The 23,052-nt window shown below is 44.6% G+C and overlaps 1 protein-coding gene across 3 annotated transcripts in view; it reads left to right on the top strand.

Moving 5' to 3' along the window:
- The window catches only part of NEDD9 (neural precursor cell expressed, developmentally down-regulated 9), a 182,160-nt gene that overhangs the window by 141,739 nt on the left and 17,369 nt on the right, over window positions 1-23,052 (top strand). For all 3 annotated transcript variants that reach the window (XM_045811680.2, XM_087857985.1, XM_045811679.2), the window contains one exon: window positions 12,304-12,750. In XM_045811680.2, the coding sequence (XP_045667636.1) occupies window positions 12,304-12,750 (447 nt within the window). The remainder of the gene's footprint in view (window positions 1-12,303; window positions 12,751-23,052) is intronic.

Genomic DNA, 23,052 nt, shown 5'->3' with positions numbered 1-23,052 from the left:
TGCCAGCCACTGGGCCCGTGGCATTACTCTGCAGTAACATATAGATTTAATTACCAAACCTCGTTGCCAAGATAAACAAGAAGGACCACTGGGAAGGAAGGCTGTATTTCCAACTTAAAGTGCTGAGAATAGTTGCTGGGTTCCTAGGTGAGGGATGATTGCAAAGAATATGCCCATGGAAGGCAACTTCTCCCCCCCAAAAAAAACCCTGTTCGTACTCCATCAACGGCACCCCCCCACACACCTTATTTACTTAGAGCATTCCAGTGATCTCCCTGCGGCCATTCGTACTGGTTCATGAGGACGATGCAGGCCTGGGGAGCATTACAGGTTGGCTGCAAAAGACTGTCTTCCTGAAAATCTTCGTTTTAAGAGCAATGGCCTTGGTGATGACCCCTGCCACTGTCCACTGGGAAGAGTGATTCTTTGAGAAGGTAGTTTTTAGTTGACAAGGAGATCCAGGTGAATCGAGGCATATACTTTGAGGAAGATGGAAGTGGCACTCCAGAAAACATGTGTGAGTTATGACAGTGTGTGACAGTGATGTTTTCATGCCTGAAGTGGGGGCTGGGGCAGTTGATCATGGGGATATTAAAGTTGCCAGCCAAGTGCTCTCAAATACATCTGCGCCCCATCATGGACTACTAAATACCAGTTTATTCTTTCAAAAGAGCTAGTCTTCCCCCCCCCCCCCCCCCCCCCCCCGCCCCGACCTCCTCCCCAACCATTAATGGTGCTTAAGGGTGTTTAAGTAGACGATTCAGGGTCCTTATTCCAAGACTGGGCCTATCGCTTTGGAGGTGGCTTATCTCTTTGTAAATCATGGTGTATATGTTGCAAATGAGAACCCTCCTGATCTTTCCAATATGTCCAGATAATAGTTACGTTACCAGAAATGTTTCTTAGTGGACTGTTGATACTCACGATTACCAGAACTAAAGATTGAGCAACCATAACTATGTAAAGGTGCAAGCATTGCACAAAAATCTTTGATAGGATCTTTGGAGTTGAAGTTTAATTCCTTTCTTTACTCTTTGTGCGTATGCGTACGTGTGTGCGTGAGTGCGTTTCAGGGGGAATTATTTGGGAAGCTAGAGAGAAAGTTGCAGCAATCAAAAAGTATATAGGGTTAAGACTTAAACCAGATCTTTCCTATTTATTAAAGCAATATGTATTTAGACAGAATGATGTGCCCTTAATATTTTTTCTAAATTTTTTTTAGTTATGTGGCAACCTTATGCTCTTGTACGAATTAGCCTTAATCTCATTGATTTGTAGTAGTCAGGTCGTTATTGTTAACTTAGCACCTCACTCCCACAGGGGATGTGGCTAACTCAGGACTCATCTAGGCTTCTCTGTCGCCCAGCCCTGCGCTCTACTAAAAGAATGAGCCTGAATTCACTCCACCCCTACCTCCAATAACCATAACAAGCAAAACCAACACACAGGGAAGCTAGTAGAGTAGACGTCTAGACACTCCAGCTTTCTTGGTGTCCAGAGTCTTTAGTGTCTATCAGAACATGTCTGTAATCTGTTGACGAATTTTTTTGTTGTTTTTTGGTTACCAAACGTTTGTGGTATGAGTTTGGCAGGAAATGGGTTAGTGGACCAGCAGTATTGCAGTACCATTACAATAGCATTGGCATAAGCAAAATTTTGAAGATCTATTTTCTTGAACGCTCCTCTGGGATAGAACTTCGTGTTAGTCTCTGATTCTCCAGCCTTCTCCCCTTGGAGCAAAGTGTGTTGAGCGTACCTTTAAATGGGGGTAAGGGAAAGGAGCAATAAGAATACAGTCAGCTCCACAGCACTTTTTCTCTTAACCCCATTCACTGGGAAGCCGGACTTCTAGACAATCTCACAGAGGCCCAGATGGCCTTACAATATATCTCATTTCCTTATAAAGATCATCTTGTCAATTAGAGAACATGTCCATTGACTGAATCAAAGACTCTTACCAATACCTATCTCTTTTTTCTCCCAAATCCTAAATTCAACCAAGGAAAACCCATTAGCAAGATATATACTTGCATGCCTATCTTTTATTTTTAGTTTAAAATATATATATATAAAACTTCTTTGGATATGCATTCACGTTTCACAACCCAACAATGGGACGTACGGTCTGACAATGGGAAAGATACTTGAAACTGGGACTGTCTTGGAAAGTTCTGGAACACATGGCCACCCTAGACAGTCAACGTGAGCTGCCCCAAAGATCAACTGTTGAAGGCATTATCCCTTTCCCTTATGTCAGCCTTTTGACAGGAAATTATCTAAGAGGTGTTTTGTTTTTTTTTTAAGTGAATTCAGGTGAATTTTTCATATAGAGTCATCAGTACTATTTGCTGACAAATAATTAGTTGGTTCTTTTCTTTTCCTTAGCAGAAATAGGCATCTCTAGAAATGAAGGAAAGGCCTTTTTTGAAATGTACCGAGAACACCTGAGAGTGAGAAGCAGTGAGGGAGGTTGTGTTTCAATTGATCTTGCTTTCCACCCGGGCCCGGGGTGGGGGGGGGGGGGGTAGCTCTGCGTCTCCTGGGCCTGCAGCGACTGCAACAAGCCTCCTGCCTCCCTTATTAAGATCTTAATTACAGACGCAGCTTACTTCATTGCTGCAGGGAAAGAATTTAGTTTCTCTGAACTGTGTCTGTTTTTTGGTGTGGCAGGTGTAATCACGATGAGATCATTTCTGGTTTGTTTTCTTTTCCTGGAGGAATTTTTTTTTTCCAAGGGGGAGGAGTACAGTTCTTAAGGCACAATTTCATGAGCTCATAATAAGGCAGTAATAATAACTGTGCTTTGATTTTATAGAGACCCTTTCTTCTGAAGAAATCAGAGTGTTCCGCATATATAATTTCATGACTTCTCATAATATTAGAAAGAACGTGTTCATTATCCCCATTTTGCAGGTGGGGAAACAGAGGCACAAAAGGTGTGATTTCTTGGCCATCGTTCTTACAATAATGAGGACTGAGACTAGCTCCTGTTAATTCGGTGGGTGTCCATTCCTCTGTGCAGGGTTCTCCACTCAGCGCTGCTACCTTTTAGAACTCGATCGTTTTTCGGGATGGGAGACTGTCCTGTGCATTGCAGGATGTCTAACAGCCTCTGGCCTCCACCCACTGGCCACCAGCAACACGCACGCATGGTGACAACTAAAAATGTCTCCAAACATTGCCAAATCCCCAAGTGCCCCCTAGTTAAGAATCACTGGTCTCATCTCCCCTACTTCCTTCTGCTTAAAAAAAAAAAAAAAAAATTTACTGGTTCTACATGACAGAAGCACAAAAATACAGACATAGAACCGTTTGCCATAATTGTACCATGACTGACGTTGGGCTTCATGTCACAGGTTCTCAGCATGGGAAACTTCCTCTTACATGCGTGGCCCTGGTGTGTTCAGGTGAATACCGCAAAATACCAAGAAGCATGAGGTCTCGCTCAGGCCACATGTGAAACCATCAGGCCATCTCTAAGGCAACCTTGGTCCTCTGAAGCCTTCCTCTGTCTCGTGTGTGTGTGTGCATGCATAATGATATATATAATTTTATATTGACATATAAAATAATGGAACATGCATTTAGAACAGAACCTTGAAGAAAGCTATTTTATTCTTATAAACTGGTCTATAATTTATACATGTACGAGCTTGTCTATATACCTAGCCCCTGACCCATTTCATTTAGAGGTTTTCTTCTGTTCCATGTGCTCCTGCCATCTTTCTTCCCTCTTCTGGCTGAGAAGCTACAGCACCCGAAAGTTCTTTCTTGAGACCTCTCTGCAGGCACAAGGCTGACGGCACATGGTTGTAGACACCCTTTCGGCCGAGTATACTGGTCCGTTTTTAAAACTCTTTGAGGACCTCACAAGTGGAGTGGGATAATAGCAATCAGGCAGCAAACCTAAGTAAGGGGACATCTCAAAGTGTTGCGGGGGTCATCCAAGGTATGTCGCCTGGGTCTGGCTGCAGGTTTAGGTCAGGGTTGCTAGTGTGTGTACGTATCGGTATTGGTGGGTTTAGATATTACTTCGGACCTTGACAGCTGCATACGTTGGTGCAGGAAGATAAGATACGTGGCAATAGAAAAAATAAGATCTTTCTCTTCTTTCCAATACTTTATTAGATGTTATAACTTTCGTGCTTTGACTTTTGAGAAACAATACTGTTTTTGGAAATAAACCGTAATAGAGTGGACTGGCGTCTCCTACTCCTTTATAACTTAATTCTCATTTCACTTCCCCAAGTACCTGGATGTTGGAGGGATCTGTCTAGACAGGCAGAGAGATGTGATCCAGTGCCAACACTGTAATGTTGGCTGAAATCCAGTTGGTTGTTTTATTGTTAATAAAAACCTATCTTTTGGGTGAGTGGGTGTCAGGCCTTCATCATTATATGGCGCCTGTCAGATTTATCTAGGGACAGACCCTGAAAAGAGTTTGTGCCTGCCCCATGTGTTTGATCCTTTGCCAATACACTGTACTTCAATCTATCAAAACCAGGCAACCTGGGACAAATGCTTATAAATTCCAAGGCTTAATAGCAACAGTACTAAATTCTAAGATGGAGAGGTTCTCAGGAAGCACATCCTGGTCCAGTGGAAAAAAGTCCTAGATTAAGAGGGAACCAGATGCTCGTTCTGGCTCAGCTGCTAGACTACTAGATGACCCTCCGGGCTGGAAAACAAGACCGGGTTAGAATGATCTCCAGAATCCCTTCTCAGTCTAAAATTCTAGCGTAATTGGTTCTGGTCAAGCTATGGGTGACTTCTGGTTCTACTACATAGAAACCACGGTGTCCTTCCACCTTCTTTAAGACCCTCAGGAGTTGCTTTAAAAAAAAATCTCAAAGACCACAGAGGAGTGGAAAAGGGAGCTCCTGGAGACAAGTGTGTCATTTCTGATCGTCAGACTTGTGAGGAAATGCTGTGTTCTCACTCCCACCAGGATTCAGATTCATCCTCCACAACTGGCCAAGAAATAATAAAAGTTGACTATGAAGTATCTCTCTCTCTCTCTCTCTCTCTCTCTCACACACACGCATGCGCGCACACGCACGCCTCCCTAACAACCCATTTATAATTTTTTTCAGATGAAACAAAGGATTTGCTCTAGACTTTTGTTGGTTTCATGGTAAACAAATCCCATCATATGGATATTTTTGTCCCGCATCAAGCTTCAATCAAGGGCGAACAGGTGGCATTCGCTCTAGTGCAAAGAAGGAAAGAAAACCAGCGTATAAAGAAACACTTACTTAATCTCACATCTATGCTGTCGATATGATGTGACCAAATCTGGTCAGATGGAAAATTCTTTCTGAGGTCCAAATATCCAAATTGGCCAACAGCCGCTCTCAACTCTCAAGAGGTAGTATCACTTTGGTGCATGAGCCCCCAAAATAATGCAGGGGGTTATGCATGTATGCATTATCAGAAATGATGCCTCATCAAACAGGAATGGGCCAAAAATGGAAGAGATGTTAAGATTCCCAAATCTGGGTGCCTTGGATCTTGACCACACACAGGGTGCAGCCCCACAGTGCCTGTCAGGGCTGCTGTGTATCAAAGAGTACCTTTGGGAGACAAGTGTCTAATGCCAGATTTCTTAAAGCATCTTCCATTCAGAAATGCTCAAAAGAGAATGCTATGGGTAAAGTTCACGAGGCTAGAAAATCTAAGAAAATGTGAGGACTTGGGACCAAGTAAATGACCTGAATATTCAGAAGGTCCGAGATACTCATGTAAGCTTTGTGACCACCGTAGGGATTGAGAAGCACTTTCCAGAAAATGAAAAGCATTGGCTGAAATATGGTCTCAGTGCCAGAGAAATCTTTATGGCATATGTTGGATGCCCCCCAGGAGGTATCAGAAGTGTGCCTAGGGAAATTCTGCTGCTGCCTTTCCATGGCTAGTTCAGACCACATAATGAACACCATGTCAGACTACAGCTGACAAATACAGCAGAGAGAAAAACCTGGAAGTGATATGAATCCTATCTTCTAACTCCTGAACTTTCTTGAACATATCACATCTGCCATTTAACAACCTCCAGAGGATTCAGCTCCAAAAATTGAACAGTCCAGATCATCTGATGAAAAACCCAGGTATAAACCAAGTATTCCAAGAATCGAAATCCAGACACTTGTAGATATCCATGTTTTCTGACTAGTACCTTCTTTGGGGAAATTCCACATTTCCCTATAACCTAAAGGTGATGGTGGGGGGAAGCCAAAGTGGTTTGATCGCCCTCAGACCGAAGCTGATTTTTGTCAGCACGCACAAAAGCCCATGAGCCCTTCTTCCTCTTCCCCAGTGTGTCCTGAGACTGACCTTGATGATGCTCGTTCCTTAGCTACTTCCTTTAGGACTGATTTCCTTGACAACAGCCACTTCCTTCTTTACCGTGCCTGTCTCTCAGGATCTGTCCACTGTGTGCGTGTATGCGTGTGTGCACGCACGCGCGTCCACATGCACCCCACCAGAGTCCAGAGCGAAAGTTTGGGAAGTTGGGTACAGGAAAGTCATATTGGTGAGAATGTGGCAGCCCCGAGGTCTTGGCAGGAGCTCCTACATGATAAATATAGAATGAAGTAAAAATAATAAGAGGAAGTTGGGCCATTGATGATGCTATCAGTCCTAATGGGGTGACACATCAGCTATTGTGTCTCATTTCTCTTCAAAGAACAGCATGAATGGTCATGGAAATTATAAGTCACACCTCTCTGTATTTGGAAAAGCAGATAGTTTCCCTGGCAGTGGGAGTACGAATAAGCTTTCTTGACATTTTGATAGCAATGAAAAAAAAAGAGTCAGGGAAGAGTGGGGGATGGTGTGGAAACTGTCATATGACCTAGAGCTCTCTGTACCCAGTGTTCTAGCTAGTTGTACAGAATTTTATTCCCACTCCTCAGGCACAGCTGAACCAGGAACCCAACGTCCTGGCAAAGCATGAATGGTGCCCAGTCACCTGCTGCCAGATGGAGGGCTCTACACCAACGGGGGAAAAGCTCTCCCAGAGATGACTGTATTTAACCTGGCTGGGATGGTCAGCTCCTCCTGGCCTTCCTGTTTGCTCAGCGGTTGTGGACACTGGATTCAAGCTCCCATCTACGTCATTATCCTGTTTAACAGGGAGGGGCGGGCACTTTCCTGCTGCTGGCTCCCACATTCTCTGGCTGTGAGGTCTGGACATGCCATTTATCTTTCTGGTTCCGTTGGTTCATCTTCCCATGTCCATCTGAAAACTTTTACCAAGTATCTTGCTGACGTCTCTAGAAAACAATTTCACCTTCTCTGTAGAGAACCAGGAAATCAGAGTCCAGAATCCATTTTAAGTTAGCAGACATTTAATGAGGTACATTTTGCTTCAGACACTGGGCTCGAGTTCTGGAAACGCCAAAGGAATAGGCCAGCCTCCCTGAACTTCAGGAGTTCACAGTCTTGAATGGGGTATTACAAGTCATACTGAAAGAAATACTCTTACAAAGAACTGGAAAGGGAAACGAGCGGATAGGTTTGGAAAGATAACTCTTCTAGGGAAGATGGAAGATAGATTTTGAGGTGGGAGAAGGTGAATGCAGGAAAATCAGTTGAGAAGCAATTTCCGGACTCCTGATACGAGGTTGCTGAAGGCCTGAACGAGGAGAGGCAGTGAGGAGGAAGTCGGGGGCCAAGCTGATTGAGTTCCAGATTGTGAAGAGACTCCACAAACCTCTGAGCCTCCTCTCTTGGGCAGCTGTGTGCGTTCTGTGAACTAAGATAAAGCAGGAGAAGGGGTTTCTACACTTGTCGAGTTAGAGTAGAAGATACCTATTAGCCAGTTGGAGATATGGGACTGGAGTGCAGAAGAAATATCTAGGCTGGGGCAATGGATCTGTTATCTGTGTGTTTAGATGCCATTGGTAGGGATGGGATTTCCTCTAGAGACTGAGCATGCAAAGAGCACAGAACAAAGGAGGGATCCCTTTGGAACATGATTAGTCTGTGAAGAAGGTAGATGAGTGGTCATGAGAATAGGGAGAAGAGAAGAAACCAGAGGTGGAATCATGGGAGCCAAAAGAGAGCTTCAAGAAAGACTAGGTGGGGGATCAGTGCTAGAGGCTACTATAATTAGGGTTCCCTCAAAGAGGATTTATAACTCTCAATGCCGATTTCCAATCCTAGTTAGAAACACAGCTTTGCTAGCCCATGCATTTGACTTTGTTCGGTACTGTCCCAATTCTGGAGCTAGAGACGGGGAGGCATGAATTCTTGCCCGGGCTCTGTGACCTTCTTGCCAGGTGGCTTGGCAAATCATTAACTGCTCGAGCCCTGTTTTTTCTCATTTGTAAGGTGAAGGAGCTGGAGTGTAATTGTTTGAAGTTCCTCTGGCTTTCAACTTCTGTGCCCCAACCGTTCTGGCGCTTTGCCAAGCCCTAGCTGCATTTCTAACTGCCACCCTCTCGAGGCTAACCATCCAACTGGCTATAGAATGACAGAGCTCTCTTATCTGTCCTGGATTTGTTTCTCTGTTGACCTTTCCTGCCCTAGAGATAAATATCCTGGGGCGAGTGGGAGAAAGAGGAGATCTTGAATAGACAAACCCCTTCTCCTGGGTTTTTCTAAGATATTCAGATAATCACCCTTCTGACTCTGTGGCCTTGAGGCATCACACCTCCCACCCTGAAGGAGGAGGTCCCTCCACCTTCTCCTAGCTGGATGAATTAACTCTTCATCTGCCCATCAACTCCATGCACTTCTGAATGAGATGGTTTGTGTTTTGGTTAACTTTGCTGTTATATTCTCGATGGAACTCTTGCCCCCAAAGCATCAAGTGTTTTCAAGAGCCAAGCTCCTTACCCATTTTTCCCCCCTTTCTGATGGCTTGGACTCCGCTGGAATCTAAAGAGATATAGCCATAATTCATTCAGTAGTAATCAGAGTAGTAATAATAATAATAATATTTTGTCTCGGTCTCTTGAGGGCAATCAATAGTTTCATTATTGCTATTTGCAGGCAAATATTCCATAAGAGGTTGCAGTGACCATGACTTATTATATCAGAGAAATACTGCAAGATACAGTTCTCTTGATATGTAATTGAATATTTCATATATATATATATATATATATATATATATATATATATATATAATAGCATAATTAGAACAGGACCCAACCCTTGACGGAGAACTGACAAGAGGCTGAGTACGGAGGGAACCCAAGGCCAAAGGGCCATTCAGCAAATTAAGTCAAGTTGTCACAATAGCTTCCTAAGCCTCCAGCAGTGTTAAGGTACTTGACTTGGATTAACTCATTTCATCCTCGCAGCAAACCCATGAGGGCGGTGCTGTTACCCTCCCTCCCTCCCTCCTTCCCATCTTACCGAGGAGGAAGTGAAGGCGCAAAAGAAAATAATCTGTTTATTCCATAGACAGGACAAGAATTGTCATCTTCCGAACTTCGCTATACAATGGAGTTGAGCCCAGTTAGGAGGACATTGTGTAGTCGAGCTAAGGTGGCTTAGAGTTCTGGAAAGAGAATTCTCATCTCTGACACCAACAGTGTGGCTTTGGGCAAATGATAAACTGGCCTCCCCAGACCTGTTTCTTTATCTATAAAACAGGGAGGTTGGGTCCAGGGGTTCTCTAAAGGTCTCCAGGAGTGCATGTCACCTTCTGTATGGGAGAGGGATGGGTGTAGACGCGGACTCTTAGTTTGTACGGGTGTTCAGTCACTTACTTCCGTTCAGCCAAGGCTGAGACTCTCTGTCAGTGTGTGAGGTGTCAGGCCATCACGGGGGCGCGTGCTACCAACGGTCCTGCCGCAGGCTCTCTCCTTAAAGCCTCACCTCTGCGGGCAGCACGGAGGACTGCTGGGGAATCATGGACAACCAGTCAGGACAACTCCCCGGGGTGCCTCCGATAGTGAGGACAACAGTCTCTGAAAGTTTTCCCAGAGAAACGGCTCTCGGGGCACATCTGAAGCATTAGCATGCTGCTTCCCAGGTGCGGGAAGGTCAGTGGGATAGGAGACGAAGAACATCCAGAACGACTCCCACACGGGGATTTCTAGCTGCCTCCCATCAAGCACGGTCCAGTGCCCCACTGCAGTGCTGCAGGGAGTCCCATGGCAGGGACCCGACTCCACAGGCCTCCAGCTTGCTGATTAGGTCTGCAGTCTTTGCCTTGCTACTGTTTTCTGTTTCTTTTCTTTCCCTTCTTCGTAGTCACTAGACTCGTCCAGCTACCCACCCTCAGCTTCCATAGAACTGGTCCTAATTCTATCAGTTCTGATTTCTCGTGGGGCCTTCTTACCAGCCATTCCCAATCATCGAATGGGGCACCAGCAAAAGGGACAGAGACCAGAGTGCTCGGCTCTCTCCCTACTCTGTAATCACAGTACAACTCTGGTGGAGTGATCTCCCTCAGGTTACTTTGGTACCAAGGACCAGAATCTTGTTGTCTGTAACTCTATGATTTTTCTTTTAAGTTACAGAACACTCAAAAGATGGAAGAAGAGAAAGAGAGATTTTAGGATTATGACATATCCTTAAGTGGTTCCTCAAGCCAGGGTAGGATGCTGAATGATTTTATCTTTATATATGTGAATTTTTGTTAGGAAAAACCCCAAGCTTCCTAGCGTATAAATACTAAGTCAAACCTTCACCTGGAACACAAACGCTTCAGTTTCCCTTGAGCTTCCCTTACTCCTCACCTGTCTACATTATAGACTTCTCGGATCTCAAAAAATTGTCAAGAACGAGAACTTCAACCTTATTCTTAAAAAGCATCCTTGGGCTTCCTGGGTACTGACCTCTATGGCTTGATCTCCTTTTCTTAGGTTAAGTAGTTGCACTAAGAGGATTAACAGTAAGAGTAGGACCCCGTCCCAGGTACTGACGGGAGGGGAGCTGCCTTACATAACACAGTCCCCCCCTCAGAGAGGAGGCCCAGCTCACAGCACAAGACTGTGGTCATGGGGCCTAGTACGGGGGGGGGGGGGAGGTGATTAATGTATGTCAGTTCTAAAGGAATGAAAAGCACGGGGCTGGAAGATGAAGTCCACGTTTCTAGAGAAGCAAACGGGGCGGGGGGGGCAGAAATCCAAACAACTGCCAAAAATTCCACGAATATGTAAAGTCCCAAACATGCTCCACCCTATAGGCCGCCCTCCTCCCACAAATGATCATTGTCCCGGTGACTCAAGCGCATCCAGGCACTTCAGTGAAGCACCAGAGAGACCCCTTTTAGTTTTCCAAGTGCTTGCGATGAATTTACAGCATCCCGACTCCTCTGTGTGCTGGGAAGGAGCAGGCATGTGGTGATGGCTGCCATCGTACTGTGAAACGTGACTGACGCCAAGAAATGAAATCTTCGGAGCCTTTGAAAGGCTTCCAAGAATGTCAGCACGTACTGCTTGCCCACTCTCTGCTGAATGCCTACTTTGGCTGTCTGCTTAGTACTGAATGTGCCAGACGGGCCTTCATACAAAGGGAGAGAGTGTTTTGGGCCCATGAAAGGGGAAGGCAGAGGCTTTCTGACGTGAATGGCGAGATTCAAGAAGTAGGGGGAAAAAGTGGCAGGGTGAGGAGGGGCCTTCAGGAAAGGTATGAATAAAAGACCGAAAAAGAAAGTGGTGACATCTACCTAGATGCGGTGAATTCTTCCTCGCTCCCTGCCATCCAATCTGGAGATGTAGACTGCTGGCACCCTATGCTCCAGGCCTGATTATCATGGAAAAAATACTTGCCTGTCAATTCTCCCTGGATACAAGGACTTCTTGACCAACTGAGAACAAGAATTTGTAAGCCCTGCCAAGGCATATATAAGTCTACTTTTGTTTCCATTTTAACACCAGTTATAAACGCCATGTGTACCATTTGTTATTTGGGATTTTCTTTGACTCTCTCTGCCTCCAGTATATGAGAAGCTTGAGAAATGCCTGCTGTGGCACATCTGAAGATCTTGGAATATTTTATTCTTTAAGCTGGCTTTAAGAAAGGAAGAAAAGTGTTTTTGTGTAGTGAACTCTTTACCAGTACTACTCATAATTCCTTGGCACAGCATCTAGAGCTAGAGGGAAGAACTCTTGTGGTGTTCCGAGCTTCGCCGAGGAGGCAGTCTGATGTCATTGGTGGCAGACACAGTACGTATGTATCTGTGTTTTGTCTGCACCATCTGTTTTTCTCTTTACAGGCTATTGTTCATATTTGTTCTTCTCTCCCTTCCAGGAAGTGTGCCTCTCCATAAGAGCATGGGCTTTCCGTGTTTAAATGACTGAGCTAGCATTCTAACATGAAATCCCTCTGTTCGCTTCTTCCTAGAATCTTATGGCAAGGGCCTTATACGACAATGTCCCAGAGTGTGCTGAGGAACTGGCCTTCCGCAAGGGAGATATCCTGACTGTCATAGAGCAGAACACAGGAGGACTGGAAGGATGGTGGCTCTGCTCCTTACATGGTCGACAAGGCATTGTCCCAGGCAACCGCGTGAAGCTTCTGATTGGCCCCATTCAGGAGACCCCCTCCAATCAGGACCAGCCGACTTCTGGACTAACGCATCAGACCTTTGGCCAACAGAAGCTCTATCAAGTGCCAAACCCACACGGTGCCCCTCGAGACAGCATCTACCAAGTGCCACCTTCCTACCAACATCAGGGGATTTACCAGGTCCCCACTAGCCATGGTACCCAGGAACAAGATGTGTATCAAGTACCACCATCAGTGCAGAGAAGCATTGGGGGGGCTAATGGTCCCCACTTAAGCAAAAAGGTGAGTGAGTGACCGACTGGATTTTTGTTCCTACTTACTTGTTTCCATTGCACTCAGAACAATAGAAATGTTCCCAGAACAAGAACTTGAAACTTTCAAGAACTGAATAGTCTTGCAAAGAGTAAGTACCGAAATACCTGATGTTTTGTACCATTTATCCATTCATCGGTCAGCAAAACTTTGTTCCCATGTCATTATAAATTCTTGTGTCGTTCCAGATCATACTGGATCATTTAAGTTGCTTCTCTCTGTTTTTCTGATAGATCTGCTTTAAGACCTAGGTTCTACACTCAAACAGTTTCCAGTCTTTTCTGTTTCCTCCTTGAGTGGTACAAGGCACCAAATTTTGAACAAGTACAATGATACAGAAAGGACTGACTCTCCTTTCACCAAAAGCTGAACCATGACCCCATTGGCCTGGCTGCACAAGGAACCCACCAGAAGTAAAGGGAGCAAAGAAGCTGGCCGTGGGTCATGCCAACCAACTTTTCTGTAGAGTTGTTAGTTTCAAGGTTGACCCATTTAGAGAACACATGGATACTAGTGAATTTAGAAAGGAGCCATCCTCTCGTCCTTTAAGTAATTCCTGTAATAATGCCGGAGCCAGTGGGTGAAAACAGTAGAGCCAGAATATTTAGGAAACCATTATGTTTAAAAAAAAAAAAAAAGGAAAGGACCTCTTCAGCACTCTATATAATTCCAAATGTCACAACAATTTGACATAAATAGAAATTTGTTCATCAAATTAATTTTAAGCATTTAGTATATATATATTTTTAAAGATTTTTTTTAAAGTAATCTCTACACCCAACCTGAGGCTTGAACTCCCAACCCCAGGATCAAGAGTCATATGCTCCACCAGCTGAGCCAGCCCGGCAGGCCCCCTTCATTCAGTATATTTTCGATGCTTGTGATACAGTGATAAACTAAAGCGTGAACAAAGCTTTCGTGATGCTTACATTGTAGTGGGGAGACAAGCAAACACTGCAATGTCAGGTGGAAATACACACTGGAAAGAAAATAATGCTAGTCAACTACGGGGTAATAGCCAACACCAAGATCGTGCTTAAGCAAGCATTACAAGCGAGGGCATTTCTCTTTTGTTTACCGGCAGATTCCAAGGGTCTACAATGGGTCCTTTGAGGTTTGGTATTAAGAATGGACTGATTTAATGGAATAAGAAATAAGGGAAGATGCAGTTAGATACAAGAAGGAGCTTGCTGGCTCCAAGAACACTACATATGCGTGTGTCCTGCCTCAAGAAAATCTAATTACAAAGGCTGAATTTACAAACCCAAATCCATTATGGAACTTCTATTCGCATGATAATGGAATTCTCTGTTGGACGAAAAAGGGGGGAGAATCACTGTTGGAGTCCTTCAAATAACAAAACCACGAATGTATTTTCAAATCACCTTTTATGCAAAAGGTTCGTATTACAAACCATTGCTCAAGAGTACCTGTGTTGTTGCGTAAGCCCAGAGCACCCACAGGAGGAGGAATTCCTCAAGAAGTGGTGACTTGTTCTGCCCACTGTCTGGAGGCAAAGTGACTCCATCATGACCTTTCAAAGTCCTTCTTACCCCAGGGACTTTAGATTCAAAGGGAAAGCCAAACCAAGCCTCTATCTCCAGAAGGAAAAAAGAACAGTTGAAAGGTGTAACTATAAATAAATAACTTCTCTCATTCTTAGTCCTGGTTGTTTGCACCTTAAAAATAGCTCTCCCTCAGCTGAGCTAGTGTGAGGCAGACGAGGGAGACCAGAACAGGAAATGCTTGGCTGAAAGGTGGTGGGGTCTAAACTTTCATCACAGTTTATTTTGGCAGGAAGGTGACATGTTTTCCTTTTTAGACTCAACCTTTTTAGTTCCAAGTCTGAAAAGTACTTCAGACTTCTTCCCATTTGATTTGCCGTAACTGCACTGCGGATTTGCTCCTTGACCCTCCATCCTTTTAAAGGGGACAGACTTTGACCACGCCTTCCCTTGGATTGATGTTGGGGTGTGCGCTTGAACTCAATGTTTTGTTTGTTTGTCTAATTCTAAAATCAGTGGAACATTTTATGTTTACCAAAAGGCAGATGATTCCTGTAGGAGGAAGCCAACTTCCGAATCGGACCTCTGCCAGCCCTTACGGGGGGAGACTTTTACCAGAACTGAGAAGTAGATAATGCCTGCAGTGCTAAGTTTGAGCTGTGGGGGTCCGAGGTGGAAACATGGCGGCAAGGATGGGAAGGGCAGGAGGGAACGGTCCTGGCTCCTCGCTGCCAAACACCAAGGGTTCTGCAGGATATCCTGAAAGTCATCTGAGCGCCTCTGGTCCCCTAGGCTGACCCCCTCCATCATGTCCCCTAGGCCACTGGCTCGAACCACCATGGGTGTGAGGAAGAAGAACCTCTTCTTTCCCTTCCCCTCTCTCTTCCCTCCTTTCTCCCTCCTCTTTTCTCTCTCCCTCCCTTTCTCCCTTGCTTGCTCTCAGACTCTTTCTCTTTCTCCCCCTTTCTTTCACTTTCGCCTTCTGTCCTTCTTTCCTTCCTTCTTTCTTTCTTTCTTTCTTTCCTTCCTTCCTTCCTTCCTTCCATCCTTCCTTCCCTCCCTTCTTAGTGGAGATGGCTTGGCTGCTAAAAGGGAATTTTAACCTTCTAGACAATAGTTGTTTTAAAAACTTCTGTCAACATTTTCCTCTGTGTAGGGATCTTCTCAGTGGGTGAGAATCACAGAAATGACTTAAGCCAAGGTCCCAAGAGTTAATCTCAGTACAGCAAGAATCAGGTGGGCTTTTTGGGTTTTGTTTTGTCTTCGGGCTTTTTTTTTTTTTTTTTTTGAGTTCTTATTGTAGCTGACTTAGTGAATAGCCCTATACCCATTTTTCTCTTTACTTTCTCATCTGTAAAATGGTGGTAAGCCCAGAACTGGACATTCTGGAAGTTTAAGCCGTGGTCTTTAAAAGCTATGAAAGAAGAAAAAGAAGAGGAGGAGGATCTTGTTCTAAACCACAGAAGTGTGGTTTAAAACTTTTAGAGAACGTAAGAATCATCTGGAGAGGTTGGGAAGGTGAGCTGAAATGCAGATTTCCAGGCCTTTCCCACCAGACATTCTAATCCTGGGGCCTGGGAATCTGCCCTGGGGTGAGCTCGTTAGCTCGTTCTGGGGGAGGTGACCCAGGACTGCATTCCGAGAAACACTGTGAAGTGATGGGGGGGGGGTGGCTGTGTTCCAATCTGATTGTGATTCGGGACTTCCCATAGTTAAAGATTCCCTTGATGTTGCTACAGACTGTGGACTTCAGGACTTTTATCCACCACAGTTTTTTCCATGAATGAATCATTTAAGAGGAAAAAAAATATTCTGCCTTCTCTCACTGCAACGTTGCTCTTTGGGAAACTGCAGCCGCTACCCACCTAAGACGCCTCTACTCGTCCCGACCACATCAAGTGCCATATGCACCACTTATATCAGTGGTTAGAAAAAGAAAGATAATCAGGTCATCCCCACCCTTTTATGAAACAAGACAACATGAGTATTGTGCAAAGAGTATAGGCTTTGGGGTTAGGCTAACCCTTGGCTCTCTTCCTTCATAGCTATCCATCCCTCGGCAAGTTCTTCAAATTCCCTAGGCTTTGGTTTCTCCATCTGTAAAATGGGAACAAACACAACTACCTCACAGAGTTCTTGCGAGAATTCAATAGAACAACACACAGGAAGGACCTGGCCCAAGGCTTAGCACAGTGGGGACTTAAAAAATTAGTTCCTCTCCCTTGTTTGTCTTTCCTTTCTCAGAGTTCGTTTTGAATGGCCTCAGCCCTGTTTATGCTTCTGATTGTATATCAAATATGCAGATACTTTACTACTAACAATAGGCTGTTCCCTTCGAGTGCGTGGCTTGCTGTCTCTTTGCTTCTACAGGAATTTTGCACGGAGTGGAAAAGAACTCTTACAGTTACCTGGAAACCAGATACACGGACACCTTTCTTAATTTCATTGGTCTTTTGCCCTATGGGTTTTGGGTGCAGTGCCGTTTTATCCATCAGGCATGATGGGCAGAATGCCCAGGCCTGAAAGAATGTCTGAGAGCCGCCCCCCCAATAAAATTTTGACTCCAAAATATGAAACACAAAAACTGCAAAATATAAATTAATAAACATTTAGATAAATGTGTAGGAAACAAAATAATGTCAGCTTCATTAATTGCTACGTTTAGAGCTCAGAGCTATTTTATTACATTTGAAAACAATGTATAGGTTAGATTCGTCTCACTTTGCAGAGATTTCTAAATATGCCCTGTGATTGCCAAGGACTCACAGGCAATTTTATTTTATTTTATTTTATTTTTTTAAAGATTTTATTTATTTATTTGACAGAGAGAGAGAGAGAGAGATAGAGACAGCCAGCGAGAGAGGGAACACAAGCAGGGGGAGTGGGAGAGGGAGAAGCAGGCTCCCAGTGGAGGAGCCTGATGTGGGGCTTGATCCCAGAACGCTGGGATCACGCCCTGAGCCGAAGGCAGACGCTTAACGACTGTGCCACCCAGGCGCCCCTCACAGGCAATTTTAAATTAACTGAGTTACTCAGAGTCCAATCATTTGAAAAGCTAAATTATGTATATTTTTTAATGTTCTCGATTCTTTAAAAGCAAAAATTTTACTTACTTAAGGGACTGTGGCTGGGAGTGGAGCCTCCAAAGGTCCAAAAGCCTAAGGGCCACAAAGGTCTAAAATAGCCTCATTTTTCTGCTTCAGTGATTAGTAAAACTGCCACCTGAGTCGCCCATTCTGTGCCTTGATCCACACGGAGAATATGTGTTTCTCTGATTATTTTTTGGACATGTCACTTGTATCGTCACTGATGGAACCAGGTTTGTTTTGCATCCTTCTGAAGATCAGTTTTGAGCTAAATTATAAGCTCCATTCAGGTAGGCAGGGGCCACGGCTGTCGTTCACATCTGGCATTTCCACGTATGGCATTTCCTGCTATAGGCCATGCTCACAGCAGTGTCAGCACATGAACACAGCCAACGAATGAAGGAATGGGGCAGAAGTAAGAAACGAAGCATCTAATTTGAGTTGACCTTTAAGTAAACTGAAAAGTGGTTCTGATCTTATCACCCATCGGATTATCACACACTGTTTAAATCTTATCATCCAGCTTATTACAGTCTCTTACAACGTATGTCACATTCTACACGGTAGTTTTCCCCTAAGAAAGGCGTTGGGGAATGCCACCACCTCTTTTCTGTAATCATAACTATCTCTGCACAACAAGTGAGCATTCAAAGCATGATTGATGTAAAGTTCAGCATGTCTGAGAGCCTACCTTTTATTTATTTATTTATTTTTAAAGATCTATTTATTTATTTGAGAGAGAGAGAGCACGAGCAGGGGAAGGGGCTGAGGGAGAGAGAGAATCTCCAGCAGTCTCCCCACTGAGTGCAGAGCCCAGCGTGGGGCTCGATCTCATGAACCTGAGATCATGACCTGAGCTGAAATCAAGAGTTGTATCTTTAACCCACTGAGCCACCCAGGTGCCCGAGAGCCTAACTTTTATGCATTTTGCCCAATGTAGACAAGATCAGTTGACTCCTCCGAGGTCACCTAAAGAGGAGAACAGCACTATTTTTGCTGGGGAGCAGAGCTTTGCATATTCTGTGATTTACCTAGAATGACTTTTCTTCTCCATTCCATCGGTAAACTCTTATTCATACTTTCAAGCCCATATGTCAATGTTCATCTCCTCTGTGAAGCTTCCTGTCTGCATCCCAGCCATTTACTCCCTCCTCTTTGGTCCCCAAAATATGTCGGACTCTTCACTTAATCTCAAGGGAAGCTCATGGGTTCATTGAAGCTGCAATGGCTATTACAAGGGTGTGATGGGCTGGGCTGGGCCAGTACTATGGCAGGGGTGGCACTCAGAAAACTTTAGATTTATCCAGACCCCATGACATCATCTTTAAAGACCGTGTCCTACCTTCCGAAATGGGACACAGCCAAATGTTGGCAGGAAATGATTAAAAGATTTTTGCCAGGTCTGCCAGTCCCGTTCCTGAAAGGTAACATAAGAACCAGAAATAGATTCGCTATAATATTTGTACCTTCTTAGACACTGAGTCATCAGGAATTACACATACACACACGCACACGCATGTGCACACGCACACACACACACACACACACACACACACACCCTCACCCAAAGCCATTGGTTAGGGAACAGAGGACTTCCCTTATTGGGATTTGAAGCGTTGTGAAATCTGGTCGCCTGGAGCAACACTGACTTACCAGCCAGCTAACTGCTATATCTTAGCAGTATGATTTGTCTACCAACAAGTAAAAATAGATTTAGAGGAAATGAAAGTGCCCCGAGAAGATAAACCCTGACTACACCTCACTTTCCTTTGTTCTCTTCCTATACACACACACACATTACACACCCCTTGAAAACAGCAGGGAGAATTCGAGTTTGACAGGCCACAGAATACCTCTGGCTTCTTCACTTATAAACTCCATGTAGTAGGACCATGTTTCAGAATTGTGCAACTCTCTATAAAGATAATCTGAATTTAAATTCTTTTCCCCCTCAATACATGACTTTTGGGGCTGTGTGGAGAAGTGAACTTCCATCTAAATTCTTTACCCTCAAGAGTCAAGATGAATTCTACATCTTACACAGAATTGGAGGTCCTTGAGCACTTTGGGGCAGGACTTTATGAGCTCACTTTGAAAACAAGAAGTCTCTCCTCCCAGCTGAGCCACCCACGCCAGGGGAATGAGCAAACTGGAACACCTCCCTAAAAATGTACAAAGGTCTTTTTTGTTTGGTCAATGCCAAGGCCTTCTAACTCAGTTGCAATTTGTCATAAAGCTCAGAGATAGTGCGTATTTCTAAGAGTGCATCAGTAACTTTTTGTAAACCCACACCAGAGCAAACAGAGGTAATCTTCCTTCCTTTTTCAATGATTTCATGCTAAGTGACTATGCTTATCAGAGTGAATGGGTCAGATACTGTGTGTGGTATGATGTCTGGCTGGGTGGATAATGCTGTATTTGTGAGGGAGAAAAAAGAATGCATTTATTTATTTGCTTTGATGACAAAACTCAGACTTCATACTGGTGGAATGCATCTTTAAAAGCAGGCTTATTTGAGTACATTGTGGAAAATGTACAGCGAGATCCCATCAGAAGTGCGCTTGGTTCTCAATAGTGCCATACACCCAGTTGTCAAGGTACACTGCTAGAGAGGTATGCTGCTCCTGGCTACAGAGTCACAGCATGACTCACTTAGAACAGTGTGTCTTCTCTCAAAGTTCTGTGTAACTCGGGAACATCTGAAGAGTGCCGAGGGATCCTCTCTTTAAGGGGACTCCAGAGTAGGTCAATTTTTGAAGCAAAGAATCTTCAGCAATGCTATAATCACATCTGATTTATTTGAGTAATTTTTCTTGGATTTTCTTAAGTCAGGCCATGCTTAAACCAGTTATTTTTCATAACAGTCATTTATTTTCAAATTTACCACCAATTGACTGTATAGCCCTTAGCACGCTATGAAGTTACTCATTTTTCAGGATAGGTGTAGGACGAAAGCAGGGGGTAACCCGAAAGTGCCCTGGGGCCCTGACTCCATGTTGGGGACTTTACATCCATAATCTCATCTGATCTTCTCAACAGCTTCATAAGGTGTTCCTTACCCTCCTCTCTTTATGGGGGAGGGATCTGAGGTCTGAGAGGGGAGTTCACTTGCTGAAGGACATACCTCCGGTAAGAGGTGGCCTTGATATTTGAACTCATGTCTGTCTGAATCTGAAGCTAATGATTTTTACATCCTGGCTAATGGTTGATGTTGCCAAGCCCTAAAATAAGAGGGCATGTTTAAGACATTTCATTAGCAATTCCAGCTCATCAAAATCCTGGGTGCTAAACAGCATCACCTTGGCCAGAAAGAATTAAAGTCACTTCAGAAGGCTCCCACTCCAGAGCTGGAGAGTAGCCTCTATGCTGATGGAGTGTGAGCTGAGGAAGGTGGAAATTCCCACCACCCGGCTGCAGTGGTCCGTTTCCTGGCAGGCTGATCCAGAAGTCCCGAGCAGATGATTAAGGTGATGTAAAGACCGTGGTATCACTGAGACCATTGCTGCGTTGGCTACCATTGGAAGCACCATTTTTCAAATGACTTCCAATTGGCCCAGATGGATAACTTTATTTAACCAGACACGGTTGTTCCCCCTTATCCACAGTTTTGTTCTCATGATTTCAGTTACCTATGGTCAACCAGGGTCCAGAAGCAAATGATCCCCTTTCTGACATACAGTCAATGCCTACATCACTCATCTCACTTCACCTCATCACATAGGCATTTTATTGTCTTGTGTCGTCATAAGAAGGGTGCGTACAGTACAGTAAGATATTTTGAGAGAGACCATGTTCATATATGGTATATCATTATAATTGTTCTATTTTATTATTGTTGTTCATCTCTGTGTTGAATTGATAAATTAAACTTTATCATAGGTATGTATATATAGGGAAAAGAACATAATATATGCATAAGGTTTGGTACTAATCACGGTTTCAGGCATCCCCTGGGGGTCTTGGAACATATCCATCATGGATGAGGAGAGACTACTGTCTAGTTCAATCTCCCAGAATGCGCTTGCCAGGGAAAGGGGTACGCCCAAAATTTAAGATACCCAGAATTCAAGTTTTACCTCTCAAACAAGAAAGTGAGTTTGTCTGTGAAACTAGGAAAGTAGTAAATTTCTAGTAAATTTCTAATCTGTCTTGCTAATGTAAGCAACCGGACATTGAGAAAAGTAGGGGTGGACTGCCAGACGCAGCCAACCAGGTTCTTATTACTTCTCTGTCATAAACCAGCTGAATAACCTCTCTGAACTTCAGTTCCTTCAACTGTGAAATGGGGAGTAGGGTTGAATTATCTCTAATGGTCTTTGCTAAAATTTTATGATCCAGATATCCTTATCTGACTCTTTCCCAGAGTTACCTGAAAAGTTTAGTAAAACTGCTGGACCTCAAGATTTTTAAAGAAGAAAAAAGAAAAAAGACACTCAGGCATTGATATAAATTTTCAACTTGACCCTGTAAGTTTTGGCAGACCTTCTTACTCGTCCTTTAGGATGCCGTCCGCCTTCCCATCTAGAAACGGCAGTCGCCTCTAGAGGATGGAGCTGTGGCAGTAGAAGGCAAGGAGCAGGAGGAACAAGGGGGTGGGGGGTATGCTGAGCCACGGAGACTCAAAGCTCCCGCAGGCCCATCCCTGTACGTGACAACAGTTTCTAGGGAGTGGCTTCTGCACAACTCTCTTCCCTGCTTTGGTACCAAAAGCTAAGAGTGTGTTTCCTCCTAGAACTTGTTACTTTTTGGTCCATTTTCCTCCAGTCCTCTCGGATATGGCAGAGACCCTTGGCAGGTCACGTGTCTCTCGACGCCAACAGCCCTGCCGCAGCTCCACGTTGTGCCACGTGATGGGTCTGTCCCATCAGCCACTGCGTCCTGTCCCCCAGTGAAGCCGGGAGGGGTCTCCGGCGTGGGAGGAGCCGAGCGCTCCAGGCATCTGGGTCCAGAAATGCGCATGCCTTGCTCCCTTTCCATCATCACATCCCCTTTCAGGCAGTTTGTGGGCATCTCTCTAAACTCCCTTTCAAAATCTAGACGTCGTGCTTGGTGTCCTGTTGAATTTATTTGGACATCCAAAGAACCAAAGCGCTGGTGCCTTTTATGATTCTCCAGGAACATTTCGGCCCACGGGATATAAAAAGTGACTTCGCTGTACCCAGCTCCGTCACGGGGCACATTCAGCTCTGTCCGGAGAAAGACCTCCACCGCTGCGGGAGCCCAGACGTCATTCCCCGCCATGCTCTTTCACGTTAAACCCTCGAGCTGCTCTTTGGCGCTCGGTCACTCCATAGCTAAATATTGCTTTAGCACTTGCTGCACAAAGAGCTTCCTGAAAGCAGCAGGGGAGGCGTGCTAGAGGCCTGACAATCGGGGCACTGTTTCCATGGAGTGGTTTGCCTCCCGAATGCTGTGTCGAATGAAAGTGACCCCGTTCCACTTCTGAGCCTTCGGTTCTGACTTTTTCCTCCTTCGGAAAAAAAAAGAGAGAGAGGGAGAGACTGGCCACGATTGAGATGTGGCGAGCAAAAGCTGAGTTCTAGCCTAAAAATCAGACAGCAGAATGTCTTTGAAGGAAAGTAAATCACTGCCCAACAACAGAGGGGGAGAAACCTCGATGAGCTCAAGAGAAGCATTAGGAAGGGTGAGCCACGCACTTGGCCCGCGAGGGTGTATTTTTC

The sequence above is a fragment of the Ursus americanus genome, chromosome 32 (assembly GCF_024610735.1).
Source record: "Ursus americanus isolate L20-20 chromosome 32, mUrsAme1.1.p, whole genome shotgun sequence".
Taxonomy (NCBI): domain Eukaryota; kingdom Metazoa; phylum Chordata; class Mammalia; order Carnivora; family Ursidae; genus Ursus; species Ursus americanus.
This window is presented reverse-complemented; position numbering and strand designations above follow the sequence as displayed.